This window comes from Corvus brachyrhynchos, unplaced genomic scaffold, assembly GCF_000691975.1.
Source record: "Corvus brachyrhynchos isolate BGI_N302 unplaced genomic scaffold, ASM69197v1 scaffold32, whole genome shotgun sequence".
Classification (NCBI taxonomy): domain Eukaryota; kingdom Metazoa; phylum Chordata; class Aves; order Passeriformes; family Corvidae; genus Corvus; species Corvus brachyrhynchos.
In genome coordinates this window covers 5,716,863-5,733,079 of record NW_008237919.1, presented here as the reverse complement: position 1 = coordinate 5,733,079, position 16,217 = coordinate 5,716,863, and the positions used below count along the sequence as shown (strand labels likewise).

Sequence of the window (16,217 nt, the reverse complement as noted above, 5' to 3'; positions counted from 1 at the left end):
GGGCCGTGCCAGGAGCCGTGCGGATGCCAGGGAGGGGCTGCTGCTGTGTCAGGCTGAGCCTCCTGCCTTCTGTTGCAGAGACCTTAGTGAAGCAGCTCTCCTCTTATGAAATCATCACACCTGTCCGAGTGAATGAGTTTGGAGAAGTTTTCCCGCACACGCATCACTTCAAAAGGAGGAAAAGGAGCTTGGACGCACCGCTGGAGCCCGCTGCTTTCCGAACACATTACCAGCTCAGTGCGTACGGGCAGGTCTTCCAGCTCAACTTGAGTGCTGATGCAGGCTTCGTTGCCTCTCAGTACACGGTGGTGCACGTCGGGGCCCCGCAGAAGCAGTCCTCCCCTGACTTGCGCCACTGTTTCTACCGCGGGCATGTCAATTCCCAAGAGACGCACATGGCTGTCTTCAGCATCTGTGGTGGTTTGGTAAGCATGTTGGTCACTGCTTCCTGTCTCCATTCATATTCTCCTCCCTGAAAGAAATGTAGTGGGATGCCTTTGCTGGAGAGCTAAGCTGGAAATTCTTGGGCGTCATTCCAAGTAGTTGGTCACGAAATGTCTTGGCATCAGCCTTGTGCCATCATGATGATACTTTTCTGGTGGGATATACAAATGCTGCTTTCAAAGGATCTGTTGCTGGCCAGTAATATGGTTGGTTGATGTAACTCCTGACACCAAGAGCATTATAATGTAGGAAAAAGCATGGCTTAGAAACACAGTAAGCTATTGATTCGATAAAATGATGCTGTCAGTTGGCATTGGTTATGTGTTTGTAGCTTAACAGATATTGTGGTTGTGAATGAGTAGTAATGGTAGTTGAGATGATGAGAGGAGCTGGTGTTGATCAGTTTCTTCCTCAGCTTTCAGCAATACTGGAGAGGTATGTTATATCCTTGTAAGTGTGCACCAGTGCTCTCTAAACACATTTCTGCTAAAAGGGAATAAGAAATTCTCTAACTTAAGTGGAAGTGTGTCTTTGAAACACTTCTTAAGAACTAAGTTGAGTAAACAAATCAAAACTCCAACGATATACATTCTGTACTTATCCCTTGATAGCATTTGTTGTGTCTTCCAAAGTGATAATGGAGAAATACTACTGCACAACTGTCTATGAAAACAGTTGTGCTGTGTTGCTAATTTTTATAGTTTCGTGCCTAGAAACATGAAGACTGATACCTTGTGCTTTACCACATCTCTGCTTATTGAAATGCCAGGGACTAGTTGTGTGACATGCCCACTGTAGAAATACAGCATTGTAAATATTACTGTGAATTTAAGATCCATTTTTTTAAATTTAAGTTCCATTTTTTTTGCAGTCAGTCAGGAAAGTAAAGGTCCAAGACTCTTATTTTTGGGACTCAAGAAAATCCAACTTCATATACTAGGCTTTTTCTAGTAGCATACAGAAAATAGAATGCAATTGGCTGGATGCATTTAGGACTGTTTAAAGTGTATTAAAAGAAGGCGATACACAGGACAGAAGAGAGAATCAGAGAGAATCATGGTATTTGAGAGAGACGTCTCTTTCTTGTGCGTCTTGGATATTTGGATATATACCATCTTGGTTTTGGGTTGAGGTGTGTAGACTTCGGATAGTCCTTGGAAATTACTGGAGAAGCAAACATTTGAAAACAGCAATTCTGTATTCATCCTAAGTTTTGTCTATATATCTTGCTTTACAAACAACTGTCATTGGTTCTTGACTACATTATCCAAAACCCAATTCAAAACTATATCAAATACCTTGATACGTTTACTAACTCTACTAAGAGAGGGAGTAGGAAAGATGAGGAATCACAAATATGGTTGGCTTTTTTTTATTTCTTCCATGTTTCATATTTTAATAGATGCTCAAATACCGTGTCATTGAGAATAGTGGCATACTTTATATGGAATAAATAAGAGAAGTTTTAAAGACTTCTACTTTCATAACCTTTGCTGCCTGTTGGAATTCTACTCCTGTAAACTCTTGCTTTGCATCACTTGAAGTGATCTCATGCATTGAAAATAACTTTTCTGCAAAATATGTACTTACTGCTGTTAAAAGTTGTCTCAACTACCTTATTTATCAGTTCTCAAATTCTTCATCACAAGACCATCTTCTTCCCTAAACCAAGATGAATGTGTCACTTTTTGTTTCTCTCCCCACTCCTCCTTGCTGATACATTACAGTATCTTCATGTATGTGTATGGTCAGAGATCCCTGAGTGCCTTTAAATTAGGCCTCCGCCTCTTCTAGATGAGCCTTGTGAACTTTCACTGCAGCTTCCAGCTGTACTTTGTGTCCTCAGTCATTGCCTGGCTGATGGAGTGCCCAGTCTGAGCCACCAGCAAAGACCTTTCTGTCTCGGTGCTCTTTCACCTCGGTCCTTCTCTCACCTCTCATTTCACCTTCTGCCCAGGCAGACACAGCCTTGGAAGGTAGTATAGCCAGTGTTGTGTCTGCTTTCCCCTCAGTGGTGGAGGTTTTCAGAAGAGGAAGCAGAGCCTCCATGGATGCTCTTGCACTTCTGTGGGATATGCCTATAGTTTGCCAGGGAGGGATTGTATGGTCGTCATAGCCAGCTGCTTGCATGTAACTGCACAGAGTGTCCTCCAACCTGACTCAGAACCTTCAAGCTAATGTTCTTCCTCATCTTCATGGAGTCTGCCTTGTGTGACTGCCAAAGGAGAAAAATTTTTTGGTGTTTAGAGAAGAATGGATGTGAAAAGAGGGAACTACAGACCAAGTGGAATTGTCTCGTGAGATCTTCTCCTCCCTGAATGCATTCCCTGTTCCTAGATGGGACTACCCTCAAAAATGAGTAAAAAGATGTTTTTATTCTCAAAGTTTTTAAAATTTCATGGGTTTGTGCATTCAACAAATATACCTGCAAAAATACATTAGTCAGTTATTGCTCTTTTAATGAACGGTGCCATGCATTGTAAGTACATCCAGACATTTAAAGTCTGACTGCTGCTGAGGTAAGATACTATTTATTGTAAGCAAGACAGTAGAAACCAGACTAGTCACTCAGTGGCCTTGTGTTACTATATTTATTTTAAGTAAAATCCCTTCTCTTTGTAGGATTGCTGAACTTGAATTTGGTGTATGGAAGTTAAGGTACTGCTTTCAACTATTAGGTATAGTTATATCTTCCAGCTTTGCATATATAAGGCAATTGCTTTCACCAATGCTGTAAAAGCTAGGGAGGAAAAAATGACTTGTACTTAGTTATAAAGGTACAGGAAGTGTAAAAAAGTATAAAAGTATATATATATAAACTTTTATCCTATAAAAGTACAGGAAGTGTAACAGTGGAATTTTAAAAATTGCTCTGGATATATGCCTGAGTCATGTGAAGTGAAACCAGGTACCTGTGTTCACTTTATCCTGCAGGCATCTGTCCCCATGGTCTGTCTGCATTCATTCACAGCTTCATTCTTCCTTCTCAGGTTCCTTCTTTTCTTTTTTTTGCATTCTCAAGTTGCATGTGCTCTCCCCTTCCACTCTGCTTTGCCATTTCACCCTCAGTTAAGCCTTTTCCTGCATGTGCTAAGAGCATGTACAACCCAGAGTACCTGTGGAGCACTGCTTAATGGCTCCTGACACCCTGTGTGCAGTTTTGTTGTGTTACATTTCAGAGCATGCCCTGGGTTCAGGGGCGCAAATGGCACAGGGAGGTTAGGAGGTCAGCAGGGAGTCTGTAGTAATTGAGAGGAGGGAGTGTATAATTAGGGAACCTTGGGATCTATCAAAGGCAGAAGGTCCTTTGGAGTGATGGCCTGGCTGAACATGTGATCACATACAGGCATATTTCTTGCATCTTTAGTGTAATTTTTGAGATTTCATGCTTTATTTCACTTAATTTTCTTAAGTTCTATCTTTTTTACTTTTACTACATTAGTCAGTTTTAGCTTCCTACAAACATGGGAAATGGGATCTTCTGAGGATGTCCCTGGATGCTTGTAGACTAAAGAGACCTTTCAAATGTTATCCAGGCAGCAAAATCAAAGAGGTAAAACCCCAAATAGTTAAAAATCATTTAACTTTTGAGAACATATGACTTACGAGTTTAATGACAAATGCAAGCAAATACCCACGAATGAAGTGTCTTATAAATGATGATAGCTCACTTATTTTAACTAGAATGCATCTTCAGTTCCTAGCAGGACCCCATCTAAAGAAAGGAGCTTTTTATTTTGTTTTGTTTTGTTGTTGGTTTTTTTGGTGGGTTTTTTTTGTTTGTTTGTTTGTTTTTCCTTTTTTTTGTTTGTTTGTTCATCCTGAATGAATGCTATAGAAACAGTTTGTCTAGTCTTTTGAGAAGCCTGGTACTTTTTCTCAGGGGTTAGGAGGGTGTTGACTGATGCTGAGGATAGTTAAAATCAGTTTTTGTGAGCTAGAAGAGTGCTTAAGTGCCAAAGGTGTTTTATGTGACTGCTGTGAGAAAGATAAGAAGGAAAACATACATCTTTTTGGGTGTATGGTGTGGTGTGTAGAGCAATTTTACATGCTCACTGACTGGGAGAAGTTAGGAATAGGAAAGTACACATGAATCTCTTCTTGCATGGATTTGCCAGCTGTCAGCTTCCTGCAGCCCAGGAAGGCAGGACCGCTTTGTTCTAATGTAGCTTTGGAGTGTGACAAGTTCCTTCTTTGGCAGCTCAAGGAAGCCCTTGGGTAACACACCCTTACTGCACATCAGACTTACTTTTGTCTGGAGAATGGCAAGAGCATGAACCTAAGTGTGGATCTTCACAATCCTCAGTACAGGAGGCTGTGTTTATTTTTTATTAATATGAGTCAGTGAATCACCTTTCTGAGAGGTTTCGAAAACAGCTCTGTCTGCTGCTATGGATGGGTAGAGTGGCTTCTTTTAAGAAAAAGCAGGCAATCCTGAAATTTGTCTTAAAAAAATGGATTTTTAATTGTTCGGTTAAAAAAACCCAACAATACAAAGCCCAAAAACTTGCTAGAAGCTACTGCTAGCATAGCCAGCATCTAGTTTCTAGTGGAGATGTAGTGCAGGTAACAGACTCCAAATATTTGCTCCCTGGTTTTGTGCTCCTTAGTACTAACAACTTCAATGAGTGAAACGACTTTTTTTTTTTCCAAGAACCTTTAACACTTGTAACGGGAAAATATGCTTACCTTGATGTAATTTAATGCTTTAACTCATAAGCTGTCACTTCAAAAAAGTTACTTTCTAAATCTGGAAGGCAGGATAGTTTCAGCATTCAGGTTACATTTAGAATGCTATGAACATCCATAAGGCACATATTGGGTTTCATAGTTTTTTGTCTTAGTGTATTGATTCCGTCATAAGCTAGAAAAAAATCCTATTAACATTTCAACTCAAGGCAATTGATTCTTGCTTGAGCAAACAGTCTTATTGCTACTGGCTGAGTGATGTGAAGACTTCCACTTAGTAGTTCTGGTTTCTCGTGTCATACACATATATAAGCTGAGACTCCAGCTCTGGATCTGCGAAACAGGAAAAGCTTCAGTGCTTCCATTATAGCCCTGTGCATTTTCTCTGTCTCTGATCAGCACAAAGAGGTTTTAAGTAAAAGGTTTCACTTTGCAAGTTCAAGATGAAATGTTCTTTCTTTTTGGCTTGTTATAAAATAGTAAGACAATTTAGGTCCCCCCTACAGCTGTTCTAAAAACCCTGAAACTTCTCCAGTATGTTTTCCTCAGGCTGTTTACATCTCTGCCTTTCCTGAAAATATTTCCAGAGATGCAATACCTTCACACATGGGCCAGCACAGATCAGCAAATACAGGTGGTAATTGCAGTTTTAAACTGAGAAGATACATGGAGTTGCAGATTGTGCAGCTGAAGGTCTGTCACTGAAGGCTGCCCTGCCTTCTGCCCATATCTATGTCTAGTGGCCTTCCTCCTTGGTGGCTACTTGGGCACATTCTGTTTGCCAAATAAATTGTTTTGATGACTGCAGCTTGTTCTTAACTACTGCCTTTATTGTTTGGATCTATGTGACACAGGCAAATTTGCTGAAATGCTCTGGGCAGCCAAAGGAACTTTGTTTTACTTTTATTTCTCTATATATACACACATATGTTCATTAAACTTCGAGGAAGTACACAGAAGTTTCTGTGCATGAGTGTGAGTGATAGGAGTGTCAGGGGAGGGCAGAGTACACAACATATGGCCCTTTGCTGTCACTAGGTAAGCTAAATTACTGGTGTGTGGTTACTGTGGTTTTGTGTGTGTGTGGGGGGGGTTTTTTACTTTTATTTCTCTATATATACACACATATGTTCATTAAACTTCGAGGAAGTACACAGAAGTTTCTGTGCATGAGTGTGAGTGATAGGAGTGTCAGGGGAGGGCAGAGTACACAACATATGGCCCTTTGCTGTCACTAGGTAAGCTAAATTACTGGTGTGTGGTTACTGTGGTTTTGTGTGTGTGTGGGGGGGGCGGTTTTTGTCTGAACTTAATGTTTCCAGTCCCAGGTGGCAGTCAACAGCTGTCATGGATCTCAGGAAACTTTGTACTCTTGGGGAATAGGTAGGCTTCCCACATGAGATAGTGTGTATCTGCAATAGTCTCAGTTCTCATTCTGTTTCAGGCATATCCTCATGCAGAAAATGGGGAGATTAGGGTGGCGAAGCCAGACACTGAGAACAGTTAATACCTTCTGGGAATGCACATATTGACAGAAGTACTCAAGGTAGCTTACTGTGTGGCTGACTAAGGTGAAAATCTAGCCATAGCTTGTGTGTTTTTGAGCGATAACTGCCTGTGATGGTGCTTATGAGGTCAAAAGGACTGTATGGAGCTATTCATCTCCTAGTGAGAGAAGAAGGTAGTTCTGCATCTGCTTAAAAACATCAAAACTAGGAAGTTCTCTTTAAACAGAGATAAGTTGCAAATGTAAATTTGCTTGACATTTTCTGAGGCAGACAAGATGATGATTGAGTTTCCTCCAAGATAAAGTGTACAGATCCCCTAGCTCTGCATTCTGTCAGAATACTTAGCTTGATGATAGTTTAGGTGTTAAAGCCAAGTCCCCTAAAACTTAAAAGCCAAAAATCCACTCCTTCCGAAAGTAACCCCCAAACAAACAAGAAAATCCGTTTATGTATATATACATTTTGTTTTGCCAATTTCAGCCGGTATTGCAAGATAGCTGCTTTTCTGTAATGGAATCTCCATGTATATATCTATTTTAAAGAAGCTGTTATGCTTATTTTTAGTTGATTAGTCTAGCTTGTTCATTGTGAACTGTATATAAAGGTAAAAATAAATAAATGACCCCTCTCTCTTCCTTCCACTCCAATGAATCTTGTTAATTTCCCTGAACCTCTACTCTTTCCAGATGGCTTTGAGATTGTTTTTTTAACATTCTCACAAGTTGTCTGCTATTTAGCCCCTCTGTTTTTGCTACAAATTTTATTTAGAAACTCCTGGAATACAGTTTTCACCAGGCTTCAGCCAGACTTTCTTGCCTAGAATAGCTTCACAAAGGAATCCTTAGGGTACCTAGTGCTAGGTTTTATACTTTCTACAAGAATAATCTTTCCCCTAGATGTTCCTTGTTCCTGAGTGAAAGTAGCTTGGCAGTAAGGACACTGGATCCAGTGCTATAGTTATCATATGGTTATCGGTAAAGTGTGATCTAAACATACAAATAGGTAAAATCCCTTTAAGCATTTACATAGAACTTAAATTTCAGTCTGGAATTAAGAAATTTTGTCTAACCAATGGTTAGGTGTCTTTGCAGGACACGGCACTTCCAAGCATAGGTGAATGCCCCATTGTCATGGTATCCTGCAGTAGTAGGGAGGAGAGGAGAGATCCAGCAGCCAGGCATTGTGCAGCAAGATTCCCTTATTTAATTATTTTACGACTCTTTTATAGGCTTTTTTCTTCATAGTCTGATTGGTTAAAGGATCAGCCACCCCTTGGGGTGATTGGCTAAAATCCTAAAACATCCATTGTCAAAATATTTTTCTACTGTACCATAAACAAAGCTCTGCAAGGTCGCAGGTGTTCATAGTTTTTATAGAACTCTGCTAATATCTTCTGTGAGAGAGAAAAATACCTCGCGGGACTGGAAGGAAGCAAGAGAAATTCTTGCTAGCAGCAATATTTGTATCCATACCCCATCAATTCCTTTAATTGTGTGATTACTGTCAGCTCATGCAATCTTAACATCACAGAATTTGTAAGATGTAATTAGATGCCTATAACAAACTTTTAGCATTTTATTCTCTAAGAACTTCAAAAGTAATGTTGCTTTCAATCACTTCTAAAAACGTATTCTACCAGAAAACATTCATTGCTATTTATTCATTCATATTTCTTCCCTGCTGCTTTGCTGGTGTTATTATTTATGATTTTATTACTATTTTCTTATTTCTATTATATTAGGTCTGATCTTAACACATTAGAGCTTGAACTGCTATCTCTTACTGTGTTTCTAGCTGAATTATCTTCTAGTAGAAATACTTCTTCCAGATGTTGGCAGTGTATTATGATCACTCTTAATACTTTTTTCTTTAATTAAGCAATGCTTCTTAAGTCTTTAATTATAAAATATGGTAACAGTGAAGCAGGAAGAAAAAAGTGAAGGGCTTCTTACATGATTCAAGAGCTTTGAATAAACAAAAGGGGAGGGATAGGAGAGAGGAAAAGAATAATATAAAAGGAAGGGATTTTGTAATTTGCTTTGGCTGTTAAAGTGCTCTTGCTGTAAACTACTTGCAGGTTTTTAAGTGAGTTAAGAAGCCATACCTGAAGGACATGAGGAGTACTTGAGCACAGGAGTTACCTGGGAGGGAGTCTGCCAGCTTAGAGTCTAGTTTTCCGGAACAACCAGCTTCGGTTGTTCTTTTAGAGTTTTTATGAAACCATTCCAATTGTGCTTATTGGAATGGTTGGATGTATTAATTCCTCATTTCTGAAATCTGCTATATATCCCTTATGTTTTCCATCTGTTCTGCAAACTTTATAAGCAAAGATGTAATTTGTATATGGGCATGATGCATTCCTTAACCATAATTTTGAAATATTTATTTCTGTAACTCTTGCTATAGAGTTAATATTGGTTAAGACTATACAGTTTTAAGCCACTTTAAACCACTAAGTCATACCATATAGTGAGTAGCTGTGTTGATCCCCTGAACCTTGATTTAATATAAAGTGTCTAGATAATCCATATTTTAAATTTTTAAAAAAATTATCATTCTCATGTGGTTTTCTCATAAGTTTTCTCAAATCTATGCAGATGCATATTTCTGGGTAGCACTCCTTCTTTGGACCACTTATTTATGATGTGCAAGAGACTGTTTTCAATTTCGTACTCCACTTCTACAGGAGAGATCTTTTAAGTGTACTTTTATCTCTCTATCTAAATAACAGAAGTACAATGTTTCAGGCAGATTTCTTGTTAGATGATTTGAGAGGCATCTGTAGATGATAAGTAAATCCAGTGCATTTCTGATTTAATTTCCTGCAAATGCTTGGGCTCCTGTTTTAGCAACCTGCCTCTGAACATCTAAGTGACTTTTCTGTATTTCATTTTACCAAAAGTATTTTTCATTTGGATCTCACAGCTCTTTTCCTTATGTGTCCAAGATGCAGCAATAGCTCCATTTGTATCAGCAGAAGCTGTCACCACATGAAGTATCACTTTCCTGACTGGAGGACTGTAAACAGGCAGTGTAACTGGTGACTCAATTTTTGTAAATGCATGCATTAGGAAGAAGAGGAGCTAACTATATGTTTTCAGAGTGGATTTAAAGGATTGGAATGGGTGGCTACAAGTTGAATGTCTTCTTGGGCTTTGAGTGACAAATATCAAATACCTTTCTTAAGATAGAGCACTGTTTGCATCTCTTAAATTTTGCTTTTTCTCCCATACAACATAGTGAGTTCTTTTAATTGAGATAGATGTGCAAAACTTTGTCATAGACTACTAGTAGGAGGCTTTCATATCTACTCAGTGGTAGTAATTGCTTCTTTACCCATACATGGTTGTAGAGGAGAGAATTAGTTGAAGAAAGAATGAAAGCTTGTTGCATTATAAATTTTTGCTCAGCTGTTTCTTACATATCTAAGCAGGCCATTGATCCTGGGATACTGTGCGAGAATCAGTGGGCCAAAGAGTGAGCAAGAGGAAGCTTGACTCCATTTTTCTAAAATGGTTGCCCCAAGTATCTGTAAAGGTGAACTCTTGAGTCTTAAGGACATGATTGTACCAACTTGTGTTAATCTTTTGATTTAAAACAAAAAGCAAAGAATAATTCTGAGGCCATGAATCATAATAGAGGATCCTTCAAGCTGTCTGTCCTAACTTTTTGGCCTGTAAGTTTGTGGTCTGTTATTGTGAGTTTTTGAAGTTAGGAGACTCAGTCAAAAACATGCGTCTTAGTGTTTGGGGTTTTTTGTTTGTTTGTTTGTTTTTTTTTTTAAGAATGAAATCGTAGAAAAATAATATACCCTTATTCTTGCAGTTAGTCTTTTCCAGTGTAAGTCTGATATTCTGGAGTTTAGTTTAAAATGCAGTACGAATTCTTTCCTTGTTAGTTCTGGGGTATTGTTCTCATAATCTGTGTGTTGTAACTGAAACCATTGCTTTGTAAAAGGAAAGTCTGTTTGTTGAAAAAGCCCTTGAAGAAACAAACTCAGATTATCTGCTCCACCTGTTTGAAAGAACTGGAGGGAAGTAAAATGTATGTGGGAACAATAAAGTTATTGCTTAAATCTAAAAGAACTTAAATAGATATTATTTAGAAATACGGTTTTTGGTATACCAGGAGAAAATAATTAATTAGCATGTTAGTGTTGACAAATAGTATGGGGTCAGATTTATGATGTTTTGTTAACTGGGATTTTAATAATATACGTAATAAAACATCAGTCTTAACAAGAAGAATTGATGCTTTGTCCCTGAGTGACAGGCTCTTGTCTGTCCCTGTCATTTACCCAAAAGGTTATACCTTAAGACTAACTGACAAGGTGTGGCATGTCTGTTTTCCTGAAGCCCTTTCCAGGTTGTTCTTGGTACACTCTATCTGCTGTCCTCTACAAATTACATGCCCTGGAAACACTGGATGTGAGAAGGCTAAACTGAATGTATAAAGGATCCAGTATGAAGACTACTTGCAAGGAATTTAAATGAAACTGAGGGGGAAAAGTGCTTCTGTGAGTTAGATTTAAACAGTCTTGAAATGAAAATACTATTTAGCTGTGTCTTTTTTCATTCTGTGACAAAGTTGGTACAGAGGATTCATCCCCAATGTGTTGACCATAGCTCTAATAATTTTATCTATCAGGCAAGATTGCATACAGGCTTCAGGTATGTGTCAGACTTAACAGGCTTTTAAACATTGGCAACTGATAACTGCTTAGAAGGATCCCAAATTCAAGGGGATGTTATAATTCCGGTGCAATACCCTGGACACTAAGGTAGTCTGGAGCAGTCTTTGGAAGGTCTTAGGTAGGTTGTTTGAAAAAGCCCTCTTCTTGCTTCTGTTCTCATTTATCCTGCTCTGCCACTCTCTCTAGAACCCTGAGTTTCAAGGTTGACATGTGCACTTAATCTCTTCAACCATATTATGTAGATTATCACTATTATCTTATTGGTCAGTTTTATGCCTTATGGGCAAAACATCTATCAGGATGCAGTGTACCTATTCACTTGATGTGTTTAATTGGCTGAAGTGAGGAAGTTGCTAAAAAGTTTGAAAATAATTTGATGAAATTGTTACATGATTTTTCCTCTTCACAGTCTCCTAGGATGAAGTACTTAAGCCATAGTAAATTATGAATTTGTTTAGAAGTGTGGTGAGAAAGAAGAGAGTCTGCTTTAGGATTTCATAATTGAAAGGATTATGGGGCAGGGGGCTGGGGGAAAGGAGCTTAATTTTTGTTCTTTGGATATGTGCCAGTGCTTTTGTTAGTAATCAGGTTACTGTGGTTCCCATTATGTAGTTACCCATGTGTGTCTGTGATGGCTGGGGATGGGGGGGTGTGTTGGGGGAATCAAGGAGAAAAACACATCAATGTTGTCAACTTTGAATTTCTGGTACTCCATTCAAAAATCTTTAAAAAGAATATCATGTTAAGACTGTTTCTAATCTATAGGGAAAATGCAATTTTAGAAGAAGAATATTATATAAGTTATGTTAAGGACAGAAGGCAACAAATCAGTCCAGAATTTGGACAGCAGTCAAATTCTGAAGTTCTTGATGGCCTCTGCTCTCCTTTGCTTAGTTTCCAAGTGGTCCTGCTTGGTCATACCTAGTTTCTCTTTATTTTTGTGGTCTCCTTTGTTTTGTAGCTTTTATAGTAATTACCTTTGATACATTGTTACTATGCAAGGTAATCTGAGTTATTCTGGTGGGGCGAGTCTCTGAAAACAAACTTCTCTTTCCTTACCTTCCAGGTTTCACTGAAATTTCCCCCATCTCACGTGCATATGTATGATCATTAACTTCAAAATATTATCATAAATAGCTTTTATTTCAATGAAAATTATTTTTATATCAGTATTTTCAGTGGAAAATAATTCAATTACTTCTCTTACTTTCAGATGGGCACCTTCAAGGCACATGATGGTGAATACATTTTAGAACCTCTGATGAAAGCGGATGGAGGTGAACATGAAGATGAACATAACAAACCACATCTTATATATAGACATGATGAACTTAAAAAAAAGTATCAGAAATCCTATAAACCTTGTGAAGTTTCAGGTATAATCATACTTTAAATTTCATTGTGACTTTTTCAGATGTCAGATGCTCTAAAGAAAAAAAAAAGCAAGATTTAATTTCATAAATAATTTTTCTCCACAGTGTGCCATTAGAACCTACACATTTCTTTCACACAGGCTTGTCAGCTGTTCCTTTTGTTTAGTGACAGTGGTAAATTCAAAAGTAGGACAAATTGTGCATATAAAAAAAACAAAACCTGTGATATTGCAAGAATTTAGGTGTGGGTTTGCTTTTACACCTACGTTGTCCCATATGTAAACACTGAAAGAGTAGATCCACAGGAGCTGTTGCTTATATTCACAAAAGATAATGAACTTACTGCAAGTCTAACAGATAATACATGACATTGGTCTTCCTTAATAATGGAAGGATCTAATATTACCCATTAATTTATTATTATCTAACCTTACCCGGTAATGGAGATATTTTTTCTTATGAGTATTTTAATAATTTATTCATGCTACATATTAATAATATTTAATTTTATTTAAGGTTAAAGGAAGGGGGTTAACAGAACCTCTGCCTTGGACTTTCAGAGGGAGGACTTTGGCCTGTTCAGGGCACTGGTTCAAAGTGTCCCTTGGGAAACAGTCCTTAATAACAAAGGGGTCCAGGAAGACTGGGCATAATTTAAGAAAGAAATTTTAGAGGTACAGTAGTAGGCCATCGCTGTGTGCTGAAAGATGAGCCAGCAGGGAGCACCAGCTCCCTGATCAGTTCCTGGGCTGAACAGGGAACTTTTTGCTGTTCTTCTTGAGGAATATCTATCCAGGTGGTTAAAAATATAAAGATTAAAAGAAAGGTGTAGCTTGGGTGACTAGTGTTATTAATTTTGGAAAATTCATTAAACATATTTTATATACTCTGAAGCATTATTTTGAGAATTCTGCTTTTCTGTACATACTAAGGCCAGAAACTAACCATTGCATCAAGCAAATGTTCTTATTCCTGTGCCATTTTTGTTTTCAATGATAAGTAATATGTACTGAACCAAATTAGAGGTCTTTCAGTTTGTTTTGTGTTTTTTTTTCTTTAATCTAAACAAGTTGGTGTGAGAAAAAGGCTCCAAACACTAAAAACATAGTACTTTTCTCCCTTTTCATTTTTGGGAACAATTACAAAAGACTGTGAGTCAGGGATTACTGTCATTTTGGGAGGGAGTGAAGTTGCAGAAATGTTTATGAAGAAAAGCTTTGTATTTTTATGTTTCTGTCCTTCTAAAGTAGAGATGCGTCTCCTTTAATGCTAGTCTTGCTTGGTTATTCATATTCTTTATTCACAGAGGAACAAATTGTATCAGTATTTGGAATCATGACAGTTTCTCTACTAAGGGAACCTTGACAGAGGAAATGGAGGAACATAGCATTCAACACATATTTCTAGTTTGAAATTGGACAATGATAATTCTGAAATTGTCTACCCAATCTTTTCTTTGCTTTGTGCTGTTTTCTTCTAAAACTAACTTGCCGATGAAAAATAGTGTTGAAACCCTGATATATGCCATACTCAAGTCAGGATAGGATATTTAATGCATTTCCTCAGTCCATAAGTTCTGTTTCCCTAATATGTGGAAGTTCATCAGAGTTTGTCAGAATATGTTTTGGATAAATCTGATAGCTGTTACTTATCCACTTGTTGATTTCTGGTGTTTGTAAACAAAATTGATTTGTTCTTGACTGGTCCATAAATTTTGATAATCTTTAAACTCTCCCTTTAAATATAAATGTTATTTCCCATTTTGCTGGTACTCTGGCATCTCAGACACCTTCTGTGAGTAAAGATTGTGTATATGAAATTGCTTCAGCCAGTTCTTTTCAGTGCATCCAACTCAGTCAGTCTGAACACAGAGTATATGTGGATACTCAAACTAGTTCCTTTTCAAAGCCAGTCCCTTCTTTCTTCCCTCATTGTTGTAAGTGCTAATGGTTTCACAATTAGTATAGCTTTATTTTGTGATTGGCTTTTAAACAATTACTCAGTAAAGTGCTTGCTGTTGTCTCTACTGTTTTTCTTTCTGGCTGTATTGTGCCCTAACTTTAAGGAAGACAGACTATGGATCTCTGAAAAGTAGCTTAAAGTTTACACATGAGGGCTCTTCCTTTGAATAATGGAATGCATGAATTTAAATCCCCACAAGGTGAGGGCAACAGAATTGTGATCTCTGAGTTCTTGGGTCAGTGCTGTAGTCACTAAGTCATTAGAATAAAATGATTAGGAGGCATGTCCTTTGGCCACTACTTTTTACAAGGGAAATCTAGTTTTCAGAGACAGTGGAGGGTTCTTCTGAAGGGGCTGGAGTGTCCAGTTAGCTGCTTAAGTTCTAGAGAGTAATGAGAATTCATATATGCTTCTCCATTAAGTATTTTTTATGTGAGCTGTCGCTAAGGTGACTCCGATAAAGGCATTGGTTTTTATGTATCAGGGATCAGAAGCCTCTGGGGGCTGGACTATACAGCATAATTGGCGGTATAACAGTACTTAGTGTGGAGATATCTGAGCATATTGTGTATCTCCTTTCGAGCCTGATCCTGTATAATAAATATTAACAAAACTGTGAAGGAAGTCACTTAAGGTTTTTGATGTGTACTTGCTTATGAAGTTAAACTCCATATTTATTTAAGTACAATGTCATGTAAGTTTGAAAGTCAGTAGGGACTTGAATTCAGGAGCTGGACTTAGTCTGTTTTTATTTGTTCTGCTGGTGCCAAAAGTTTGCATATAAAAATGTGTTTTGTTTAACTAACTTGCTTCCTTTGTTGTACTGATTAAGCTGTAGTACTTATCTCCTTCCAGCCTTCCTGTTTGGATTATACTGCATTCTAGGAACTATGTAATATTGCTGTCTCTTAACTAATTTGTAACAGAATCCATTTGTAATAGAACTATGTAATAATATACAAGACATCTCATTTGATGTTCCTGTTACAGTCTTCTGTGTTTCATATTTTGGGGTTTTTTTTTTTTTTTAGTTCTTGCACTGTTTCTCTTGGAAATAAGATCATAAATATATGTTTGTCTATTTTGGGCAGCCTTTTGCCTTTTTCCATTTAGCAACTGCATTCAACAGTAAATCTTTTTTTTTTACTTTATAGAGAAAGAGTTGAAGAAGAGCACTTTATTACATCCAGCCTTCAGCAGTTTAAAGGAAGAGAGCAGTGTTTTACAGAAGTCTCTTGGTTTAGAGTATGCTTTAAATAACCTCTCTATAGAGGATCGTGGCAATCCACATTCCAGGAAAAAACGTTTTCTTTCCTATCCAAGATATGTAGAAGTGATGGTCACAGCTGACACCAAAATGGTTCGTCACCATGGGCCGAATTTACAGCACTATGTACTAACATTGATGTCAATAGTAAGTTCTTAAGTATTAGGAATTTTAATTATTTCTGTTGTGTTGTTTTCTTTTCCGCAACTTTCCTGTCTTCTGGTTTGATCAAATTCTGTATAAAAAAGAGATTACATAAACATAAACTAGTTGGGTCCAAA

At 37.7% G+C, this 16,217-nt stretch overlaps 1 protein-coding gene across 1 annotated transcript in view; it reads left to right on the top strand.

The window, feature by feature from the left end:
* Nucleotides 1-23: 23 nt before the first annotated feature.
* LOC103614862 (A disintegrin and metalloproteinase with thrombospondin motifs 20) overlaps nucleotides 24-16,217 on the top strand; it is a 79,290-nt gene continuing 63,096 nt past the window's right edge. Inside the window, exons 1-3 of the mRNA XM_017733087.1 lie at nucleotides 24-425; nucleotides 12,548-12,710; nucleotides 15,824-16,083. Coding sequence (XP_017588576.1) covers nucleotides 24-425; nucleotides 12,548-12,710; nucleotides 15,824-16,083 — 825 coding nt within the window. The remainder of the gene's footprint in view (nucleotides 426-12,547; nucleotides 12,711-15,823; nucleotides 16,084-16,217) is intronic.